The sequence below is a fragment of the Microchirus variegatus genome (genome assembly GCF_963457635.1).
Source record: "Microchirus variegatus genome assembly, chromosome: 13".
Taxonomy (NCBI): Eukaryota; Metazoa; Chordata; class Actinopteri; order Pleuronectiformes; family Soleidae; genus Microchirus; species Microchirus variegatus.
Window position 1 is genome coordinate 8,068,986 of NC_139814.1, and position 19,967 is coordinate 8,088,952.

General features: G+C 40.8%; 1 protein-coding gene across 1 annotated transcript in view; it reads left to right on the forward strand.

The window, feature by feature from the left end:
• The window catches only part of LOC310935751 (dolichyl-diphosphooligosaccharide--protein glycosyltransferase subunit STT3B), an 87,777-nt gene that overhangs the window by 53,298 nt on the left and 14,512 nt on the right, over window positions 1–19,967 (forward strand). Inside the window, exons 4-7 of the mRNA XM_083899691.1 lie at window positions 5,750–5,815; window positions 12,889–12,988; window positions 14,486–14,584; window positions 18,799–18,945. Coding sequence (XP_083755817.1) covers window positions 5,750–5,815; window positions 12,889–12,988; window positions 14,486–14,584; window positions 18,799–18,945 — 412 coding nt within the window. The remainder of the gene's footprint in view (window positions 1–5,749; window positions 5,816–12,888; window positions 12,989–14,485; window positions 14,585–18,798; window positions 18,946–19,967) is intronic.

A 19,967-nucleotide genomic window follows, 5' to 3' on the forward strand; every position in this document is an offset into this window, starting at 1 on the left:
CGTGATCGGATCGCTTATAAGAATGATGATCAGCAAAAACCAGCCCTCTCATTCGGAATCAAATTTGTTGAATGGCCTGTATTGGATTAGAATTTTCACATTGGCATGTATACATGACGAGAGCTGTACTCAACCAAAGAAACTCTTGGTCGACTAAAGTGAGAGTCTGACGGCGCTGACAGCGTTTTGCATTACCTGCATCTGCGCAATACCATAGCCTGTGATATCCGAAAATAATGTACTATGTCAAGTAATAGTAATGAGCACAATAACTATTGAGGAATATTTAGATTATTTGGCCAGACTGAACATAGGATCTCAGCTTCGTGGCCGAGACACAAATAGACTATTATGATGCTGCCACTGTTGCGGGTCGGTGCGCCTGCAGTTATAAAACCAATCAACGATTAGTAGACTTAAGCATTGAAATATGCCAATTCTGATATGTTCATACTCAAAACGGATGGAGCACCCTGAGCTTACGGTTTTCAAATGATATGCCATATTCGCAGGAAAGCTGTGAAAAGCAAAGTTTGCATTCCACTTTTTACCGTCATCTACTTTTGAAAAATGCTGCCACACTGCTAATGTCTTTGACATGGATGCGACAGGAGGACTGACTGTCGCCTAAAATGAAAAGCTCAAAATTCAGGTCTAATTAATGGCAACGTCAGTCTGTCTCTCATTAGCCATGGAGCGACAACAACCCACTGGGTTGGACTAAACCAAAATAGTGAGAAACAATGGGGGTTTTCTCTGATGACACGCTGTTAGCTGTGAAACACAGGTGCTCTAAAACACCCCCATTAGCACTTGGTACTTTCCTCCTAATGAAATTCACCATAAAAAAAGAAAAAAACAATCACAATTTTGGTCGCGCCAGAACTTGTCAACCAATTAATCAACCAGTCGACTTGGTCTTTACAGCCCTATACATGACATATTTTCTGTTCTAATTACTTATAAAAGTACAAGGAGAATACATTAGTTTCCATGTCCATGGCACGAATCATAGTGGAACGAAACTACTTGGTGGTAGAGTTTACCTTATTGAACATGCGACAGGGCTGCATGTGCATGTATTATTTTTGTATCAATAATCTATATAAACCTCATAGAAATACTTTTCTCTATGTTTCTCTGCCGTAGCCTGTGGAGAAATGCCTAAGTAGTAACTGGACACAAACATGCACAAAGTTTTGTCTCCAGAAAAAGACAAAAAAACAAATTTTCCATCTTGGTAAGTTCCCTCGACACTATTTTGCTGGCACACTGAATCTCTATCCAGGGAACAGAGCTGCCCAAGTAGATTGTGATTGCTCTAAAGAGATACAAACAAGTACAAACTTCTTCTTTTTTTCCTCCTTCTTACAGCAGAATAACAATGTTTGCAGCCAGACTGTTCTCCACCATTAATTTGGTGTTGTCGAGATGGATCTGGCTATGCAAGACTAGTGTTTATAAGACTTTGGCTTGATATGTGCAGACAGCTCTTAGTTGGTGTTTGCTACAGAGGAGGGAAAAACTGAATAAAGAAGCATCCTCATGCAGTCAACTCCCACCGTCTCACCACTCATAGCTTCATATATTTATTAAAAAACAAGCTTGGATTCATTGTACAGTTTTACCCCTTGTAGATACGGTCTCACTACAACCATAATAACACAGCTAGAGTAGTTCAGTAACATTAAATTTAATCGTCCACTGTAATTATTCACAGTGCAGTTGATGGGGACTGTCATGACTCACAGCACCTAATATTGTAGCTTTCATTTTATTTAAATTAATTTAAACTTGCATATTTTTTTTAGGTTCACAGGGACAACACTTAACCTGGACCTCTTTATCCTGGCTGGATTTATTTAGCCGGGTTATTTATTGTCACAAAAGAAACTATAAAACCGTATAGTACTGTAGGTACCGTAAAATGTTGACAAAAGAGTCTCCTTATCTTTAAAGCCTGAAACACATCTGCTATTATTTTTTCTCCATCCATTTGACACACTGTAAATGTCTTGACTGACTGACTGTCGCCGAAAATAAAAAGCTCAAAATCCCGGTCTGTTTAATGGCAACGCCTGTCTGTCTCTGTCTGTCACGGAGCGACAGGGTTGGACTAAACCAAAATAGTGGAAAACAAGGGGGGTGTTTTCTGAAGACACGCTGTTACCTGGGAAATGAAGGTGCTCTAAAACACCCCCATTAGCACTTGGTATTTTCCTCCTAATGAAATTCACCATTAAAAAAATAATAATAATAAAAATAAAAATTGAGTCGCCCAATCATCATTTTGGTCACGCCAGATTGTGTCGACCAATTAATCGACCAGTCGACTTGGACTTTACAGCCCTAGTGTGTGTATACAAAATGGTAAATTAATCCCATGCTGCTTTCTGCAACATACTTTCTCCAAAGTTTTCTGTTAACAAATGCAAAGGGCGATTGTCCGGAGGGGGAGTCATTCACAACACCTGGAGAGGAGTTTTGGAGGGACCAAGTGAGGTGGTGGCCTCTGGCGTGACCATGCAGGAATCAGGACATTTGCCCATTGACTTGCTGTGAATCTTAACGCAGCAGACGATACTCAGGAAGTTGGCAGGAGAATTTCTGTAGTATCTCTGAAGCAACTTCTGTGAAAGTTGGCCTTCAGTGCATATCTGAATGCAGCTTTAGGCTGTTGTCTGTTAAATGTGTGCTATATCAGTAGTTAACCTTGACCTGTGTGTTGGTGAATTGGGTCAAGAAAATCCTTGAGAAGTCCTTGAATCGGATGTTTTTAGTAGATGTGGGAACCCTGATCCAAAATCATTATCAATTCTGCAGGAGCTTCGGAAATTCTCTCAATTAACATTTCAGGGCTCATCCAAAAATATGTCTTTGTAATTATTTATCTCACTCACGGAAATGTGCATTAGGGTGTATTAAGGACATCTGTTTGTGTCTACGTTACTGTAATGGCCTCTTGTCATCTTGTCTGTTGAAGACGATGCATCTCGGGGTGAGGCAGGTGTTTCCTGTGGCAGTCATCACTGCCTCTCAAGGGTGATGTGTCATCAGCGGAGCGGTGCCACAAAGGAAAAATCCCACCTCCTACCACTCGCATCCCTCGTTCCGATTGGCAAGGGCCCTGAAAAACAATCATCCTGGCCATGCACCAGTGCTTCCCATTATCAGACCCATTTACCCACATTTGTCTTTGTGTTTTCCTTTCCTCCCCTCTGTCTTTCTTCCATCTCATTTCTCTCTAATTGTCTTTGTCTTCCTGTGTCCCTGCCATTGTTTTGCACTTGCTGTGCTTTCCACCTCTTCTTCTTCTTCCTCCATGGTTTCACTTCATGCATCTCATTAGTGCTTGCTGCTTTCTCTCACTCTCTACCTGGTATTCTCACATCCATCCTCTTCCCCACATGGTAAAACCGCTTAGTCCTTCTCTCAAGTCTCGGCCCAATCTTCATTACCCGACTCCTTAATTTTATCCGCTAATAACCCATTCAACTCCAGCCGCTTAATCTCTGTTTATCCCCCTCTGCCCCAACACACACACGCACACCCTTCCATAATCTATAATTGAATCCTCCCAAACCCAGGAGAGCTGCTCTTTTTTAACACCATAGCTCTTTGCAACATTAACACGCAGAGAACCGCACAGAGTTGCACTGCCTCCCTCCTTTGCTCTAACCCCATGCACCAATGCCTACATTGTTGCAACAGTAATTCCAGTCTTTCTCTCGGCTCATATTCAATTAGCTGGACCGGTATCACACTGTGACTTCTGTGTCTTCACAAAAGCAGCAGTGGCTGGGAGGGCAGCTGCCAGAGGGAGCCGAGGCACCAGTTGAACATGAGTTTGTGCTCGCGTTGAATGAGCGACACAAGGCTGTATATGCAGCCTGTGGGTCCCAGTGTGCGTGTGGAGAACACAGCAGTTCAGACTGTAACTGTTGTCTCGTCCTATTCCGTCACCGTGCTGGTTTCCACTCATGGGGAAAGTGTTTTGGTGACTGCAATTAGGGCAACTCCTGCTTAGTTTTTCTCCGAAAACTAATTTAGGCAAATTAAACAGAGTGGCAGCCATTATTGTTGTTTTGTGGGCAGCCGTGTGCTGTCCTTTTGAATTTGGCTTAACAATATCATTTTGCAATTTGACTGTATAGTATGTTAAAGATTCAAAACATTATCCATTCTTCATTTGCCCAGCACACAGATCAATCAATTGTTGAATTGTGTGGCAACTTCAATTAATATTTTGCTCAACCACCAGTGAGGATACTACGCTGTACACAAAACATACAACCTTTTCAACCACCCCAGACTATATCCTTCATATGATGAGGTTGAATCAACATTTCCTACATACAGTAAATGTAGGTTTTATGATAGGACTCATGCACAACACTGCATCTGTTTAGGTATTTTAATTGCCGGACAAAATTAATAAATAAGATATAATGTGAATTGATCTTGTGATAACGCTGCATTAGCAGGTCCTATCATACAGTGACCTGCCCTAAACTATAAACAAATTCCTGAACATCAACAGTTCCAGAAGTTCTTCAGTGTCTCTCGAAGGACAGATACAACACATTATACTATCCAGGTATACTGAACTACACTATTGGAAAATAAATATGTTAAGCTAGCTCAATAAACCATGTCAGTTTGACTTAAGTGAAGTTAGACCCAAGAAAAACACAATTACAGTTGCTTAATTGATCAGCATTCAGGTTCTTGGTCGTCTTGTAAAATCAATTTTTGTTTGGTTTTCAGCACTGTTCTGTTTGACTCGCCCAAGCAGACGCTGTTGTTGGGTTAACATAATCCTTTTTTCTATTCCGTACAGTTGTAAAGCTGTTTGCCGAGCTGACAAATCTCACAGTAAACACACAACTCGACAAAAGAAAAGAAAATACATTTAGTCATGCAATCAGACATGTGCAAAATAATGCTGCAGACTGGACTCAAGAAACCATCGACTTTGACTGAATCATTGGAAGGACTGTGGACTGACAATCAAACACACTCTCCCTGGTTGGGATTAAAATCAACAATCGGTACATGTAATATTAATATCACCCTGCGTGCCCTCAAGAAGTAAATCTCATCCTAGTGGGACCTCAGTCCTCTTATGTAAACCCAAACAGAGCAACACAATCCTAAAACACTGTCATGTTGCTCTTTCACTAACGGAACAGAGCTACTTGTAAGGGCAAGCATTTCCTTGACTGCACATTGTTTTGCATGACAGACTGGTAATTAGGTCACTACAGACCTACTTACTGTGACTTACCTCAGCACACAGGAAAAGCACTGTTTGCACCATTTTTGTCTTCAGGTATTTCTGCTTGCCTGTACGGTATGAACCTGTGTGTGTGTGTGTGGTTGTGCTGATTGATTGGTGGCTGATTCGGGTTCTGCCAGTGCTGGGTATTTGGAACGAGGCGAGACCACCGCGGTCCAGCGGTCATTAATTGCCGCTCATCTGGAATTCTCATGCATTGTTGGATGTGATGGAGTCTCTTGACAACAGCAGAGCATTAAAACAACTAGTGACCCCTTCCGTGGAGGAGGAGGAGGAGGAGGAGGAGGAGACGGCCTGTCCTGTGTTGCCTGCATCACTATGGTGCAGGCAAGTGTCCTTGAAACACAGTGTCTGTGTCGGAAACTGTGCGTCTACATGTCTTATGTGATGCCACAGCTTATATCTGCTGTGATTCTTCATCACTGTTTATTCTTTCCATTTCTGTTGCAGGTGAAGTCGGTGAAGACGGGCTCAGTATTCTGGACTATTGGCTGTTGTCTGTCCTATTTCTACATGGTAAGAATAACAATCCTACTGGGTGCATTCTCCATCTTCTATACGTAATATTTCTCTATTTTCCCTTTTTAAAAGTGCACTCTGCTTTTAAACGTTTCAACCATGTGCTTGAAGTGATTTTATGTCCATGTTCTTTGTGTTCTGTTTCACTGATGAACAACACGTTTCCCTTTCAGGACAAATAATCAAATTCACTGAATTATACATTAAGTGGGTTGATCTTAATAATTTCTTTGCTCATCTCATAAATTATTAAGTTAACTTGATGAAGAATATGCTGTCTATTTGCAGCCTTAGTATGAGTAAGTATTTCATGAACAAATTCCTTTCACCATTACCTGTAATTTATTTGACATAAACAGTCATTCATCACATGCAACAAAGGATCCTGTTAAAATGAAAAATGTGGAACCAATGTAAGTATTGTGTATTTTGGCACTGCATAAAGAAAATTGATAGCACTCTCGTCTATGCTCTGGTTGGACACACTGGCACAAGCCTTTTTCTGGGGCAGTGAGCGAAAATGCTGCATTCACTTACCTGCAGTGGCTGATGCCTTTTCATGTTTGACATCCTCCCTATTGTGCAACAATTTCCTTGCATTTCAAAAATCCCCTTTGAAAGTGCCAGTGACGCTCTTCAGACTAAACCTGTGTTGTGACAAATACTGACCAACGCACAAGGAGACCAAATCCTGCCTGTGGGCGTTGAGTGAAATTGATAGCAATATTTCTGTATAGGGAGCTACTGTAGATCCAGTTCTGAACCTGTTCTTGATGTCAGAGTCAGTGTCCTCTGTCAATGCATGAGGCACCTTAGCCAACAGTTAGTGAATTATTTATAAATTCAGGCACAGGCCCATTGAGGGTTTGATGAGAGAGATTAGATAAAAAGATGATCCAGGCACATTGCCTCAGCGGCAGATTGTTTGTCCGTGTGTGTGGGAGTGCCTGTGATATCCAGCTTCATGACCATTCCGGGCTAAATCTCTCTGGCCACCGGTGAGATAGATGTCAAATGAAACAGATTGTCGAAATCTAGCATCATCGATCACGCTGTGCACCAGCATCCGAAGGCAGTATAAAGGATTGCAAAGACGAGAACGGGGGAGACGGGAGTTGCGAAAAGACGAATAGCACAGGAGACAAAAACAGAGAGTGAAGGCAAAGGGACAGCAAGAGGTGTGGACAGATACGAGGGAGAAGGATGGCAGGGACAGAGAGATGGAGACAAATATAGAATGATAAGACCGAAGTGAGAATATATAGTAATGTGCAGCTTCCTCACTGTCCTAATCGGAAGCAACGGGAACATGAATCTCCTTGTTTCTTTCTCCTTATTACTACTTTATCTCTTTCGCACCTTCTCCCCGTCCTCAGTGATGTAATGTTCCTCTGTTCTGTTTTTAAAGCACATCCGCTGTTACAGACGAGGCCTCTCACAGGGACCAAAAAAAAAAAAAAAGTGCTGCACACGCACTCATTGACCCACCCTACTTTTTGACCACCTCATCACTTTATGCTGTCGATTTAAGCAGGATATAGCCAAGGCTACATTTCCCCCCCCCTCATGGGATTTAATTTGAATGCCTCATAAGGCAGATACGGAGACGGGGGAAAGGAGAGTGACCTCCTACCTGGATATTGGCATGATTAGAGAAGAGAGGGCGAAGAAGGACAAGATTAAGTAGAGGATCAGAACAGTCTTACCCTCTGAGAGATGGGAGCCACAGGAACCAGTAGAGCAGCTGTGCAATATCCTCCTTTGCATCCCTAGAGAGGTGAGCATAGAGAGAGTGAGAGTCAAAAAAGAGAAGATGGAGCAGAAGCAGAAGCTAGTACATTTTGTACAAATGTTAACAATCTCTGACGGTCAAGGTTTTCTTCTCCATTTTTTAACGAGATTAATACAGATTTGTATTTTAATCGGGGAGATTACAGCTGATATTTTTTCATCCAATATTTGCTGTACGAAGCTGAATCTTTGAAAAACAATGACACCACTCCATCACAAAACGTCGGCGATACAGGTAGAACAGAAGTACAGTGTACAATGTAAAGCACTTAGACCGGAGACAGCATCCTCCAGAATGATGCACTCTGTAACTTTTATTAACTAATTAGTATTAGTTACATGCACCTAATAAACTACTATCTGAGCGTCTGTTTGTAATTATCAGTATGCACAGGCTGCAACTTGTCTGGCTGCAACTGAATTAGTCGCTTTCTCTCTTGGGAACGTTGCATGTGCATTGAAATGTCACTGCACATGTATACACTTGGTAGTTTAAAGATGTTCTTTAATTGCAGCGACTAAATAGCCGCTGCAGATTTAACTGTAGCTGCGCTCCAGCAAACGTTGCTCTCGCATTTTCTTCCCCCCAACTTTCTCGGTAATGCAGTGTGTTAAATTGATGGTCAGCTTGTGGTGGTGTTGCAACTTTGGTGTCAAGCGTTCTGAGGTTGTTGGGGGGGTTTTCTTTTGCCCAAAACTTCACTAGAGGCAGGGACAGTTGCTACATCAGAGCCAGGATTTTTTTTTTAAGCTGTCATTCTCTATAAAAAACAAAACAAAACTGAATTTTTGACCTGGGACCAATTATCACTTTAACTGTAACAAAGCAGTTCTGCTTCCAACCCCTTAGTTAGATACTGACTTTTCTTCCAGCAACATCAAGGGGTTGGTTTTTGTGGTTTTTCCATTATCCTCCCCCCCCCCATGTAGCATCATTATCTAGTTAAAACATCAGTTTGCCTCTCACACATTTTTTACCTGCTGTACTTTGTGTATTGCAGAATGTTAGCATGGAGTCACTCTGATAGCATGGGGAACGTTACACATATTAGAATGCAGACACCAGCACTGAGCTTGAAGCCATCCTTACAGAGCTATTAACATTTGGAGTTTCCACAGTCTTGTTTAATTATAAGTGATAACATTACAGCTCATAAGTGGAGAAGAATATTACCAATGTGAGAGAACGGCCAGTTGGGAACTGGCCTTTATCCAAATTTAGATGAGGATGGATCAGAATCTGACTGGTTTGCAGGCATACACACCAACACTGACTGGCAGATACCCAGCAGTATAATCTAGATTCACACACACAAGTGTGTGCTGTAGCCACAAGATTTGTGTTGACCTTTGGTCTTCAAGTCTTTTTAATGAACTGGAAAAGTCACTATTGTTGTTGGAGGGGATGCATTTAATGAAGAAACATACACACGCACACATGCCCAACATGTTAATTTTCAGAAATAGAAGCAAAAGCCCAGTGAGAGGAAATGTCAGGAAACATCTTCTGATTTGTGTATGCATACACATGATACACAGCCCGTCTCCCTGTTGCATGCTGCTCTCTCGTTATACAGTTGGGAGCAGCCTTGTGGTCATCAGATAAGTCTGGGGTGAAATACAAAGAGCGATAACCGCAAATACTTTTTTCTCCCAGTGTTTTCTGATTCCTGCCCTGAGCCGTTAGTCCGTGGCTTGGACCGATGACTGCCTGTTAGAGCCATCATTTCAAATGGAGCTCGTTTGTGCACACACAGACAGACTCCCACAACTTTAGTTTTTGTCATGGTCATTCATCTTTGCATGGCCCTCTAATGGGAGCAGATGGTCACTTTTCCCCACAATCATTTTTCCTCCAGCTGATTTTTTTTTTTGTGTTCTCTGCCGACTTAAAGCATGAGGAGGTAAAGCTTCTATCAAGGTGCTTTGCAGAGATGGAGAAGTGGACGGTCACGCCGTCCTTAATGTGCAATCAAAGTAACTGTTTTCCAATCGTTCGTGTCACTGACATGACATTGAGCTCTGTTTACTTTTACTCTGCTATGTATTCAAAAAGGAAAATAATAATTATATAATTTGTTTTCACAAGACATAAGTGTATGGGTGACATTACTTCTCTTATGTCGTATTAACACCAGCCCTTCTAATTCGGATCCTAGTTCATTTGCTCGGAAAGTCCGGTTCGTTTAGGGTGGTGTGAATGGGAAGCGAACTCTGGCCCCGCCTAAAACAGGTCTCGGTTCGCTTCAAGAAAACCAAATGCAGGAAATGGACTACAACGCATTATTAATCGATTACTAAATTAATCACCAACTATTTTGATAATAGATAATTGGTATTAAGCTTTTTTCATTATTAAAACAAGATTTCTGATTGTTTTAACTTCTTAAATGTGAATATTTTCTTGGTTTCTTGCTCCACATAAACAAAGAAATCATTAAAACTGAATCATTTTGGTTTGTGGACAAAACAAGACATTCGAGAACATCATCATTTCCAGCTTTGACAAACACTGATCAATCTGACATTTTATGGACCAAACGATTCATCGATTAATCGAGAAAATAATCGACAGATTAATCGATTACGAAAATAATCGTTAGTTGCTGCTCTCATCAAAACATACGCTTGTGTAGAACAATAGCGTCCATTTTTGCAGTGTAATGTGTCGTATGATAGGAAACACTCCGTGTTTTGCTCTTATGTGGAGGAAACTGAAGTTGCCCCGCATTGACCAACAGACCAGCGAATTTTCTTGTTCATTGTTGTCTTGTCTTCTCCTTCAGTAATTATTGATACAGCACCGCCTCAGGCGAGGAGGGGAATACGTTATCGAAAGGTTCAGTTCGTTTCACTAAAATGCAGTGAGAAAGTAAACTCGGTCCGGCTGAATGTTGCAACCCCCAATCGTACCAAGTCTAGCGGACTATAAAGTGTGAATACGACCTTAGTTTACGCTGCTCTGCCTTTATCATGTAACTGAGGAGAGTTCTGTTTGATGCTATCGGTCGATTACAGTTAAATTTGGCAAAAAGAAGTTTGGGGATTCTGGATTACAGTCTCCATACAATCCTCCTTTCATTTTTGTGTTTGTTGTGTTAAGCCTCAATCACACAGTTTCAAGTGTTTTGTTTGTGACCAGAACGGCTCCATCCATTATTCTTTCATAGTTAAGTGGTGCCAGCAGTTTGGGTTTTATCATCGGGGGGTGGTGTTATGCAGGCAGCCAAATTAATTCATTTCTTTTAGATTTAGAACTCTTTGAGACTTTTATGAATTAAAAAAAAAAAAGCATATGAATAATTCTAAAGCTTCTTTCCATTGAAGAAAGTTGCCAGCGTTGCGCTGCAAGTGAGAGGTGGAGCCATGTAGTACCAGGTATTGACCTTGTCGTGTTTATTATTTCTCAGCCAGTCAGCAACAGAAAAGCAATCAGCCACTTCTGTTTCAAAATGAGTCTTAAATTGAAGTCGGTCTTTGGGATTCATTGAAGTAATTGTCCACATGCTACAGACAGTCACCATCTGAGCGAACAGATGCAAGCGGCGGCCGGAACATAATTGTTCCTGAACGCTCAGCAACAAACTTATTTAGTGTTTCTTTCACTCTAAACGTTTGCATATTAATCTTTTTAACAGTTGGACAGGATGTTGTGAGTTTTTCCCTGTGAATATGTAATGAATGCTCTTTTCATTGTACTCGGCAAGAGCAATGGGAGTCGTTTTGACAAGCTCTCACAGAGGATCAAACCGTTTGCACATACAGTCATTTTTCATTTCCTCTGCTTTTGTTTATCTTTGTCTTTTTCTATTTTCCAGGACTTTCAATTCCTCTCTTTTCCTTTGCCGTGCTGTTTATTTGTGAACTCTCTTGCATTTTGTACTTGTTCTCCTTGCACTACTTCACTCTAGTTTCCCCAGTCTCTATTTACCTTTTGCATTATCTTGTCGGTGATGTTTTTGAGGTCATTTTGTAGCCTCTGCTCTGGTAATTAGTGGACTTCAAAAGCAGCTGAGGTTTTAATTTAAGTTATTAGAACATTTTACATGTAAGATTTCAAGACTTTGTTTTTCATTCAAAGCATTTTCTCCTTCTCAAATGTAAGGATTTATTGATTTCTCTCTTATGTATTAAACCTGAATATATTTTGTTGTTGCTCAGACATGATTTTCATTTTTTTTTCCTTCACTTTTTTATTTTAGAGAAAAATTATCATTAAGTGGTAGATAGATTGCAAATTAGCAATGAAAATTGCTGTCATTGCATGATTGATGGTTTGTATGAATTCTGTTTTGTAGAAATAGTTGACGGCTTCATTGCAGTAAGCATGTTCTCTGTTGCCAGAGGTTAATATAAGTCGACTCTGTAGGAGTGGCAGACAGCATGCACCACTGAATTCAAAAATGACACAAACCTGTGATTACATGATTGGACACTTGTGGTTGACATTTAATGAAGCATGTAGTGGCTTCTTCAAAACTTCAACTTGTGTAATTTTGAAAAAAACGAAAATCCCTAATTTTGGAAAAAAAAACGTTTTCCTGTTTTTCTCGTTTTGCGCTCGGCCGACTTGTTGCCTTTTGGTCCGTGGCGGGTCACAAATGTGTTATCCATGCAGACTTTCCAAAACAAAACTGATCTTACATCTCGTCTTGGGTTTGATATCCAGATTTTTCCAAATGTCAACTATTCATGACAACATACCTGTGTATTTTCCCCAGTAATCCAATTTGTCAGTTTTGTTTTCCATTTCTAGGTTGAGAAGCAAGAGCAAACACAATGATCTTGTTTGCAAAGTGGTGGAAATTCTCTGTACATTTTCCAGAAACGTCTCATGGGAACTTTAGTTTAGGAATTATTCTGAATTGGAAACTTTCCATGGGTTTTTCTGGGAATTGATGAGAATTAACTAGAAATGTTGTCATAAGCAGACATGCATGCCAAACCATACGCATGGAGCATTGTCGATGCTTACTTCTTTCATTGAACAACACATCTGATTGTTTTAGCCAAGATTTCTGAGATACTGTGTTGTTTACCAGCTATATTTACGTTCCCAATCCCATTTATGTATTATTTTCTGTTAATTCCAGCTTCCAATTCTGAAATTGTGAAAATCTTAAAACCCGATGCATTCAAACCTGGACTCATTACCCACAAAGCCTATGCACTAAGGGAAAGTCCCTACTCTGCAGGGGTAGAGGAAAACAAACTGAAGAGGATGAGTGTGTGTCATATGTTTATATGTCACTAATAATATGGGTAAATGTGTGTTCTAGGTGTCGGCATGGGGAGGTTACGTGTTTATCATCAACCTGATTCCTCTGCATGTGTTTGTGCTGCTGCTAATGCAACGCTACAGCAGAAGAGTCTACATCGGTAAGACACACACACACACATGGACACGGACACACTCTCACCCGAGCACACGCAATTAAACGAGACAATAACTTTTATTGTGTTTGACTTGGTGTCTAAAACTCCCCCGTATACACTAGCTGAAATGAAAAGTTTAAATCGTCTCCCATTAAGATAAGATAGAAATGTGTTTGATAAACAAGAGTTTTGTCAGATGGTCAACTTAACAGACAGAACTCTGCCTGTTATTATGCATCTCCTAACATTGTTTCCCAAGTGTTTGACCCTGAAACGAGCTCAACTACTCAGTCATGTCTGTGCTCATCTCTCACTTCCATAAACATTCCATCATCAGCGGTGCAGACACCTGCTCTCCCACACATCACTTCACAGTAAATACAGCCACCTGCTACTTTTTTTTTTTTTTCCTCCCCCCGCATTCACCAGACTCGGAGCTAGTGAGGAGGACAGGCTTGTTATTCCACTGAACATCCTGGTTTCACAGAGCATGCAACTGCTCCAGCACATTATCTATTGGCTCAGAGAACTTGAGCTCAATCTGTCAGACCCTCCAATATCCACACAGCTTATCCTTGAGCACTGCTGTTCTGGTTAAGATGAATGATGCTTTGTCAAGTGACATTTACATATGATTCTATCTTGTATTTGGTGTTAAATCAAAGTAGAGTCTTTGAGAGCTTTGGAAATAACGCAACGGTCTCTTCAGAGTACATAACCTCTGCCCGGTCTCTTAACTGTTCTTCAACTCCGAGATTCTACTTGATGACACAGGGCTGTGAGACCAAGTGGAAAATGTCCTTCTGTCTTTCACTGTCCCACAAGGATTTCAGCAGCCTGAGCATCATCCAGCTACTTTATTCACCGTTTGGCAGCAAATGGTACATTGAGAAGTATATTTGTTGGCTTATTCTGTTGACATAAAAGAAACAAGGTCTAAAAGCGCTTCCCACGCTCTTCACCTCATCCTCCAGTTCTTCTTTTCAGAGCCAGGTGTCTTTCAGTCACGGCAATAATAATAAAATTACTTGCAGTCTACGTTATATCACAATTCATCTCTCTCCGTGGTGAGTCAATAGCAGATGTGTGAGGAAAAGATTGCCGAGGGCAGTCACAACTTCTTAAAAATAAAAAACGCGGCGCACTCTTTAGGAAGAGTATGAAATCTTAATTTAGCTGGTGTGTCTGTGAAATGTTTCCTCATGGCTCCAAAGGTGGGAGCTGCACTGTCGTCTCACTTCAGGCCTCCCTGTCACTCATGCACTGAGTCAGCTCCCATTTTCTCATTAAATATCACTGAATTAGGCATATTGAATTTACTCCCTCTGAGGTGCAACAGCGAAAATCAGTCGACTTTTAATACAATGGCTGAGGTTCATTCCCCAAAAGTGGAACCTAAACTTGACGGTTGGAAGAAGTATAGTAGATTTTCAGTTGTGAAATTGACTATATTGAATATTTAATCGTATCCGATGTGGATCGTCTCCTCTCTCTTCACAGCATACAGCACCTTCTTCATTGTGGGTCTCGTGTTGTCGATGCAAGTCCCTTTCGTTGGGTTCCAGCCAATCAGGACAAGTGAGCACATGGCAGCTGCTGGTAGGTCCCACCTTTTCTACCTCTGACAAAAAGAGTTCACTCTTCTGTTCTTTAGTGTGTTCACTCAATGTCAACTCAAGGGCTGCCAACTTTTGAGAAAACCTTGGAGTGAGATATTGTGGCAAATGTATGGCTGGCCCTGTGGCAGAGGTTACCGGCACACACCCAATATATTTATGTATAGTAATATTTTATGCATCAACAATATGCTTTATGTATTATTAATGCTAAAAACTCATAATGCTTTATACAAGAATAGTACTACAGATACCTTGAAAGCTGGATTCGATCCTACGACCTTCACAACACAACAGCTGTTACTTAACCACTGGACTACTACTGTTATTGTGCATGTTCTTGGCTGAACTCCTAGAAGCATTGACGCTCGAACACCCGTATGATGCAACTGATCGTGACCGAACTGTCTAGGTATCGCGGGTGCGAGCAGTTACAAACGTTTCAGAGGATGAATTAGGGCTGGTCGATATAGACCAAAAGTCATATCCCGATATATTTATGCTGAATATCGATATACGATATATATCTTGATATTTCTTCCGCAGTGAAAGCTGTGAAATTAAATGTTCAGTCAAAGTCGAGGCCAAATATGACATGTCACAAGTAGTTTTATTGAAATCGGCTATTTCAGTGAACAGCTGGAAAATCAAGTGAATAAATAATAAACACAGGTTTTTTCACCTGGATCATGAATAAATCCTCAGATGTTCAAATAATAAAATGTAAACTGTACCAACAGGAGTACCTTTTGTTTTCGTGAACGATGACGAAATCATCACTACTTTTTTTCATGACGATGACGAGACGGGGACGAGATAAACATGGCTCTTTGATGACTAAAACATGACGAGACTTGCGTGCGTTTTCGTTGACGAGACGAAAAGACGAGACGTTTAAAATGCATGACATTTCTGCTTATTGTGCGTGTCAATTAAAACCTTAAAAGTATCTGCTGCTGCATTCTGTCCCTGTTCCCGGTCATTTTGCCATGACTGGACTAGTGCTGGGCGGTATGACCAAAAATATACATCACGGTATTTTTCAAAATTCGAACAGTTTCACGGTATCTGACTATTTTTTTTTTTCATGCATAATCAGGTGTTAACAGCATTTTCTACTCATTCTAACAGAATTACTGCAGTAGATTAACTTAGGATGGTCTATTTTACTGTCATGAATACTGTAGAATAACTCCACACTAGTACAGGTTTGCATGGCCCCAGAAAATGATGCTGTTTACAAAGAAGAGCTCATGATTCTAATGAAGTGAGGAATCAGAATGCAAAGACAATTGCAGTCAAAATACACAACTTAGACTGTGCAAAGCAACATCTTTTAAAAAAATCCCTGTGTTACCTGCTGATGTGAAGGTTGCTGACTTGACTTCATGCATTCTTGATATTCCAAGACATGCTTACTAGGGCTGTCAAAATTGCTCAAAAATAATATTTGAATATTCCCTCTAAAAACACAGATATTCAAATATATTCTCATAGTATTTGCATCGCGCATCTGGTGTGCGTTGCATCCACTGCATCTGGGGGCTGCACGGATGTTGTGTAATCAAATATACCGGTATGGCGGTATATTAAAAATTCATATCGTGACGAAAAAAAAAAAAACGGTATTCGGTATGAACCGGTATACCGCCCAGCCCTAGACTGGACACATATCGTAAACCACAGAAACGATGTTGTGATGACGCATTCAAAAACTGCGGCCAGCTCGCGGCGGCTGTCTATACCCGCTTAGAGTCTGTCCAAGATCAGTTTGGAACATCAATAAAACGATTCCAAGATGTGAGTACACTGTGGAACAGCACCTATTAAATGCTGGAAAGTCTCTCTGCGCAGAAGTGAAACTTTTGAAAAAAAATCATTATTTATGTGTCATATATGGATGTGGAGATATAACTATGCATAGAGAAATTATCCATTGTGCGTTGGATACAAAGAGTCCGCCTACAGCGGCGCACAATGCAGGAGAGGGAGAAGAGCGTCAGCAGGGGCGATGCGCAGCCTCTAAAAAAATCATGTGTTGCACTTATAGATCTGCTGCTTTTTTCACAACTTATGTGTGACACTGCCCAACAGCAATCTCCAATACTTACTGACCTAAATAAATTTGTTAAAAGACCTTTCTTTTTTGACTAAAACTAGACTAAAACCTTTTTGAGTTTTTGTCGACTAAAACTGGACTAAAGCTATCACATATAGAAGTGACATAAATTTTACTAAAACTAATGAGCATTTTAGTCCAAAAGACTAAGACTAAAATGGTTGTCAAAAACAACACTGTCCATATCCCATTTAAAAATATGTCAATATATTTTTTATATCGATATATCACCCAGCCCTAGGATTAATGATATTCGCACCATATGCTTAGCACAAGCTCAGCCCATGGATGTATTGGCTCAACCAGAGACAGTTGGATATTGTACTCCTCACAGTCTCTTCAGGCATTACTTATCGATCACGAGTGGCTTTTCTCAGGCTCAAGATCACATATAAACTCAGCTGTCAGATATATTCAGAACCATTTTTAATCGTGATGTGCACTTCAGCGTGAGAATGTGAGTAGTCAATCAAATGCGTGTGTCTCACGGCCAATGTTTGAGAGTTGGCAGCTATGTTAATGTTCTTAACACCTTCGTTCCCTACTTGTAACTGAGTACTTAAAGTAATTAAAGAGTTAGATTGATTCGGTTTTGAACTTTTTATTCAATACCTGAAAAGAGTATGAATGTAGGTCATAATTTTCATTATATGACCTGAAATGCAGCTCCATTTAAATGCTAATGTTGCTCTGTGTGTGCTCATTGTCTAAATAGGCAACTTTTGTGTCTCAAAGCTTTCACATCAACGTTTGACCTGCCTTGACACTGCCAACAAATGTATGCCTCAAAACACAGAGGAGAGGGTTCAGGCTGACTGCAGTGGTTTTTGTATTAAAGGTGTGACTTTATATATAAGCCACTTTACTTCTTGTTATCCAAAGCATCTTACAGCACCATAGATGCACACTTAAGCTTAGTTGGCTGTTGTGGGAATTCAATCCCCTTGTGCTGATGCTGTCCGTTATGCTGTGCCTGTCAGAAAACACAAGATTTATCCAATAGAAATAACTTAGTAATTTCTACATGTCACCCATATGTGTTTAGCACAAAAGTACTTTTTGGCACGTGGGTAGTTTATTAAAGCTTGTTCAGTTACGCCTCTTGAGTGGGGCCCATCTGCTGTATGACAGCACGGTTGGGTGCATATTCATGTGCACAGTTCTCATGTTCATATACATCCAGATTGAGAGAGAGGACTGTTCCTGACATCTTCAGGAGGCTGAGCAACTTTTCAGAGCGTTCTCTTTATTCTGCAGCAGGCATATGTTTGGAGTGTCCCCTGTTTTTTCCTGGGTGTCTGCTGCACAAACAGCACCATGAGAGTGTTTGAAGAATGCTCCACCACAAATCATCTAAAGAGCAAGTGTGTTTTTTTTATGTTGCTGGGGGAGCAGCTGTTCAAAACATCTGCTGGTAGCATTCATTGAGCGCAGTGGGAGACAGGACGGGAATGACAGAGCCATGGACCTGTCGATATTGTTCTGATATCAGCCCCTGAGGCGTAGAGTGGCAAGCGTGTTAGCACCATGGCCACCCTCTAGGAGACAGACAGGAGCTTCACCTTAGAAGTGGGTGAGACCTGCTGTGGGTCTTTGTGGGCCAGAGGAGGAGTAACGCTGTTTTACACAGTGTTTGTAAAAAGATGGGAGGTGACGAAACAGATGGAAACAAAGCTTCACATTTTTTTTTCATATCAAATTCACCAGACAAACAAAAAAGAGACTCACTGGAGGAAATGTGACAGAGCAATATTGTGGGGGAAAGAAGCGTGACCAAAGGGGCTGCATAAAGAAAGACGAGGCGAGTTAAATATGAATGTGTTTTTTTTTTTTTTTTTTTTTTTTGTCATTTGCATTTGAAATATTCCACAGTATTTCCTTCGCACATCTGCATGAAGCACCGACGGGGGCAATCACAAACTGCTTTGTCTTGAATTCTGCCAAACAAATAACGGCATTTCTTTACCATTTCTGCGCCCCACAGGAGGCAGGATGAATCAGGCCCTCCTCAGATATGCAGTGCACGTTCCATTTGTTTGCTCATTCTTTTGCTTCTCGCTGTGGTTTTTTTCTCTCAGGTGTGTTTGCACTTCTCCAAGCCTATGCCTTCCTGCAATACCTGAAGGACAGACTCACCAGACAGGAGTTCCAGACACTGTTCTTCCTTGGGGTCTCTCTTGCTGCCGGCGCGGTCTTCCTCACAGTGATCTATCTCACATACACAGGTCTGTATGTCCTTTTTTTCACATGTAGTCACATTGTCCTTTGGTCAATGTCTCATGTCGTTGTAAACCCCTCAGTGTGTTATGCTTTGTCCTCAGAATTAAATAGTTGTTTGTTCATCTGAAAATAATTGAAAAGTGTGAGTGTAACAGTGAGAATAATTTAGTCGGAAAAAGCAGAATGTTTTTTTTTGTTCCAGCCTCAAAATTTTTTGCTGTTTTTCAGTTTTTAGAGTAGAGATAAATTGCATGTGTTTCAGTTTTACAGTCTTGATCACAGAAAGCAATATGAACTCATCACCATGTGCTAAAGATGAATATCCCAGTTTTGTTTTTTTAAATGTTTCCAGTCATGATATTTTATTAAATCTTGTTTAAATCCTGTTTTTTTTTAAAGTAGAAGATGATTAGTAGCAACATGAAACATCCAACTCAAGTTCAGTGGGTAAAATAGCCTTAAGTACAAGGATCAGTTTAGTCGAATTTCATACTTGAACTAGCACTGCTATAAATCCCACGAGGGTTCGATGGTTTGACCTCCTCTCCTTCCAAATGAGCTGCTCATTCAAACTTGGATATTAGAAAATGAAGCCCAGAAGGCAAATGATGCACAAAATATGCTTGGAGAACTGACGGACACTGGTGCAGCTTTTAAAACCATTTGGACTTTTCCCCCCTTGTGTTGTTGAACCCTGGTGTGCACAGCCAGCTAGTTGATCTTTGTCCTTGTTAATGTTTTGCTCTTTCGCTCTCTCTCATTTTTTCTGTCTGGCCACAGCAGAGGCCCCTCATAGTTGTGCGCTTAAAGTTGCAGTAGGCGGTATCGCTGGATAACTGGTCGAATAATTTCATCATGTAGGTGAATTGCAGAGAATCTGTAGAGTAGCAGCCAGTAGTAGCACCTGCTTTCTCTGAACGGCCCTGTAATCTGTTTAATCAGTCTCTCGTGACACAGATATAGAGTAGTAGCTGTGAAGCTGTAAGCAATTTAGGGTCTTTCCACATGATAACAAGTCTAAGTGAAT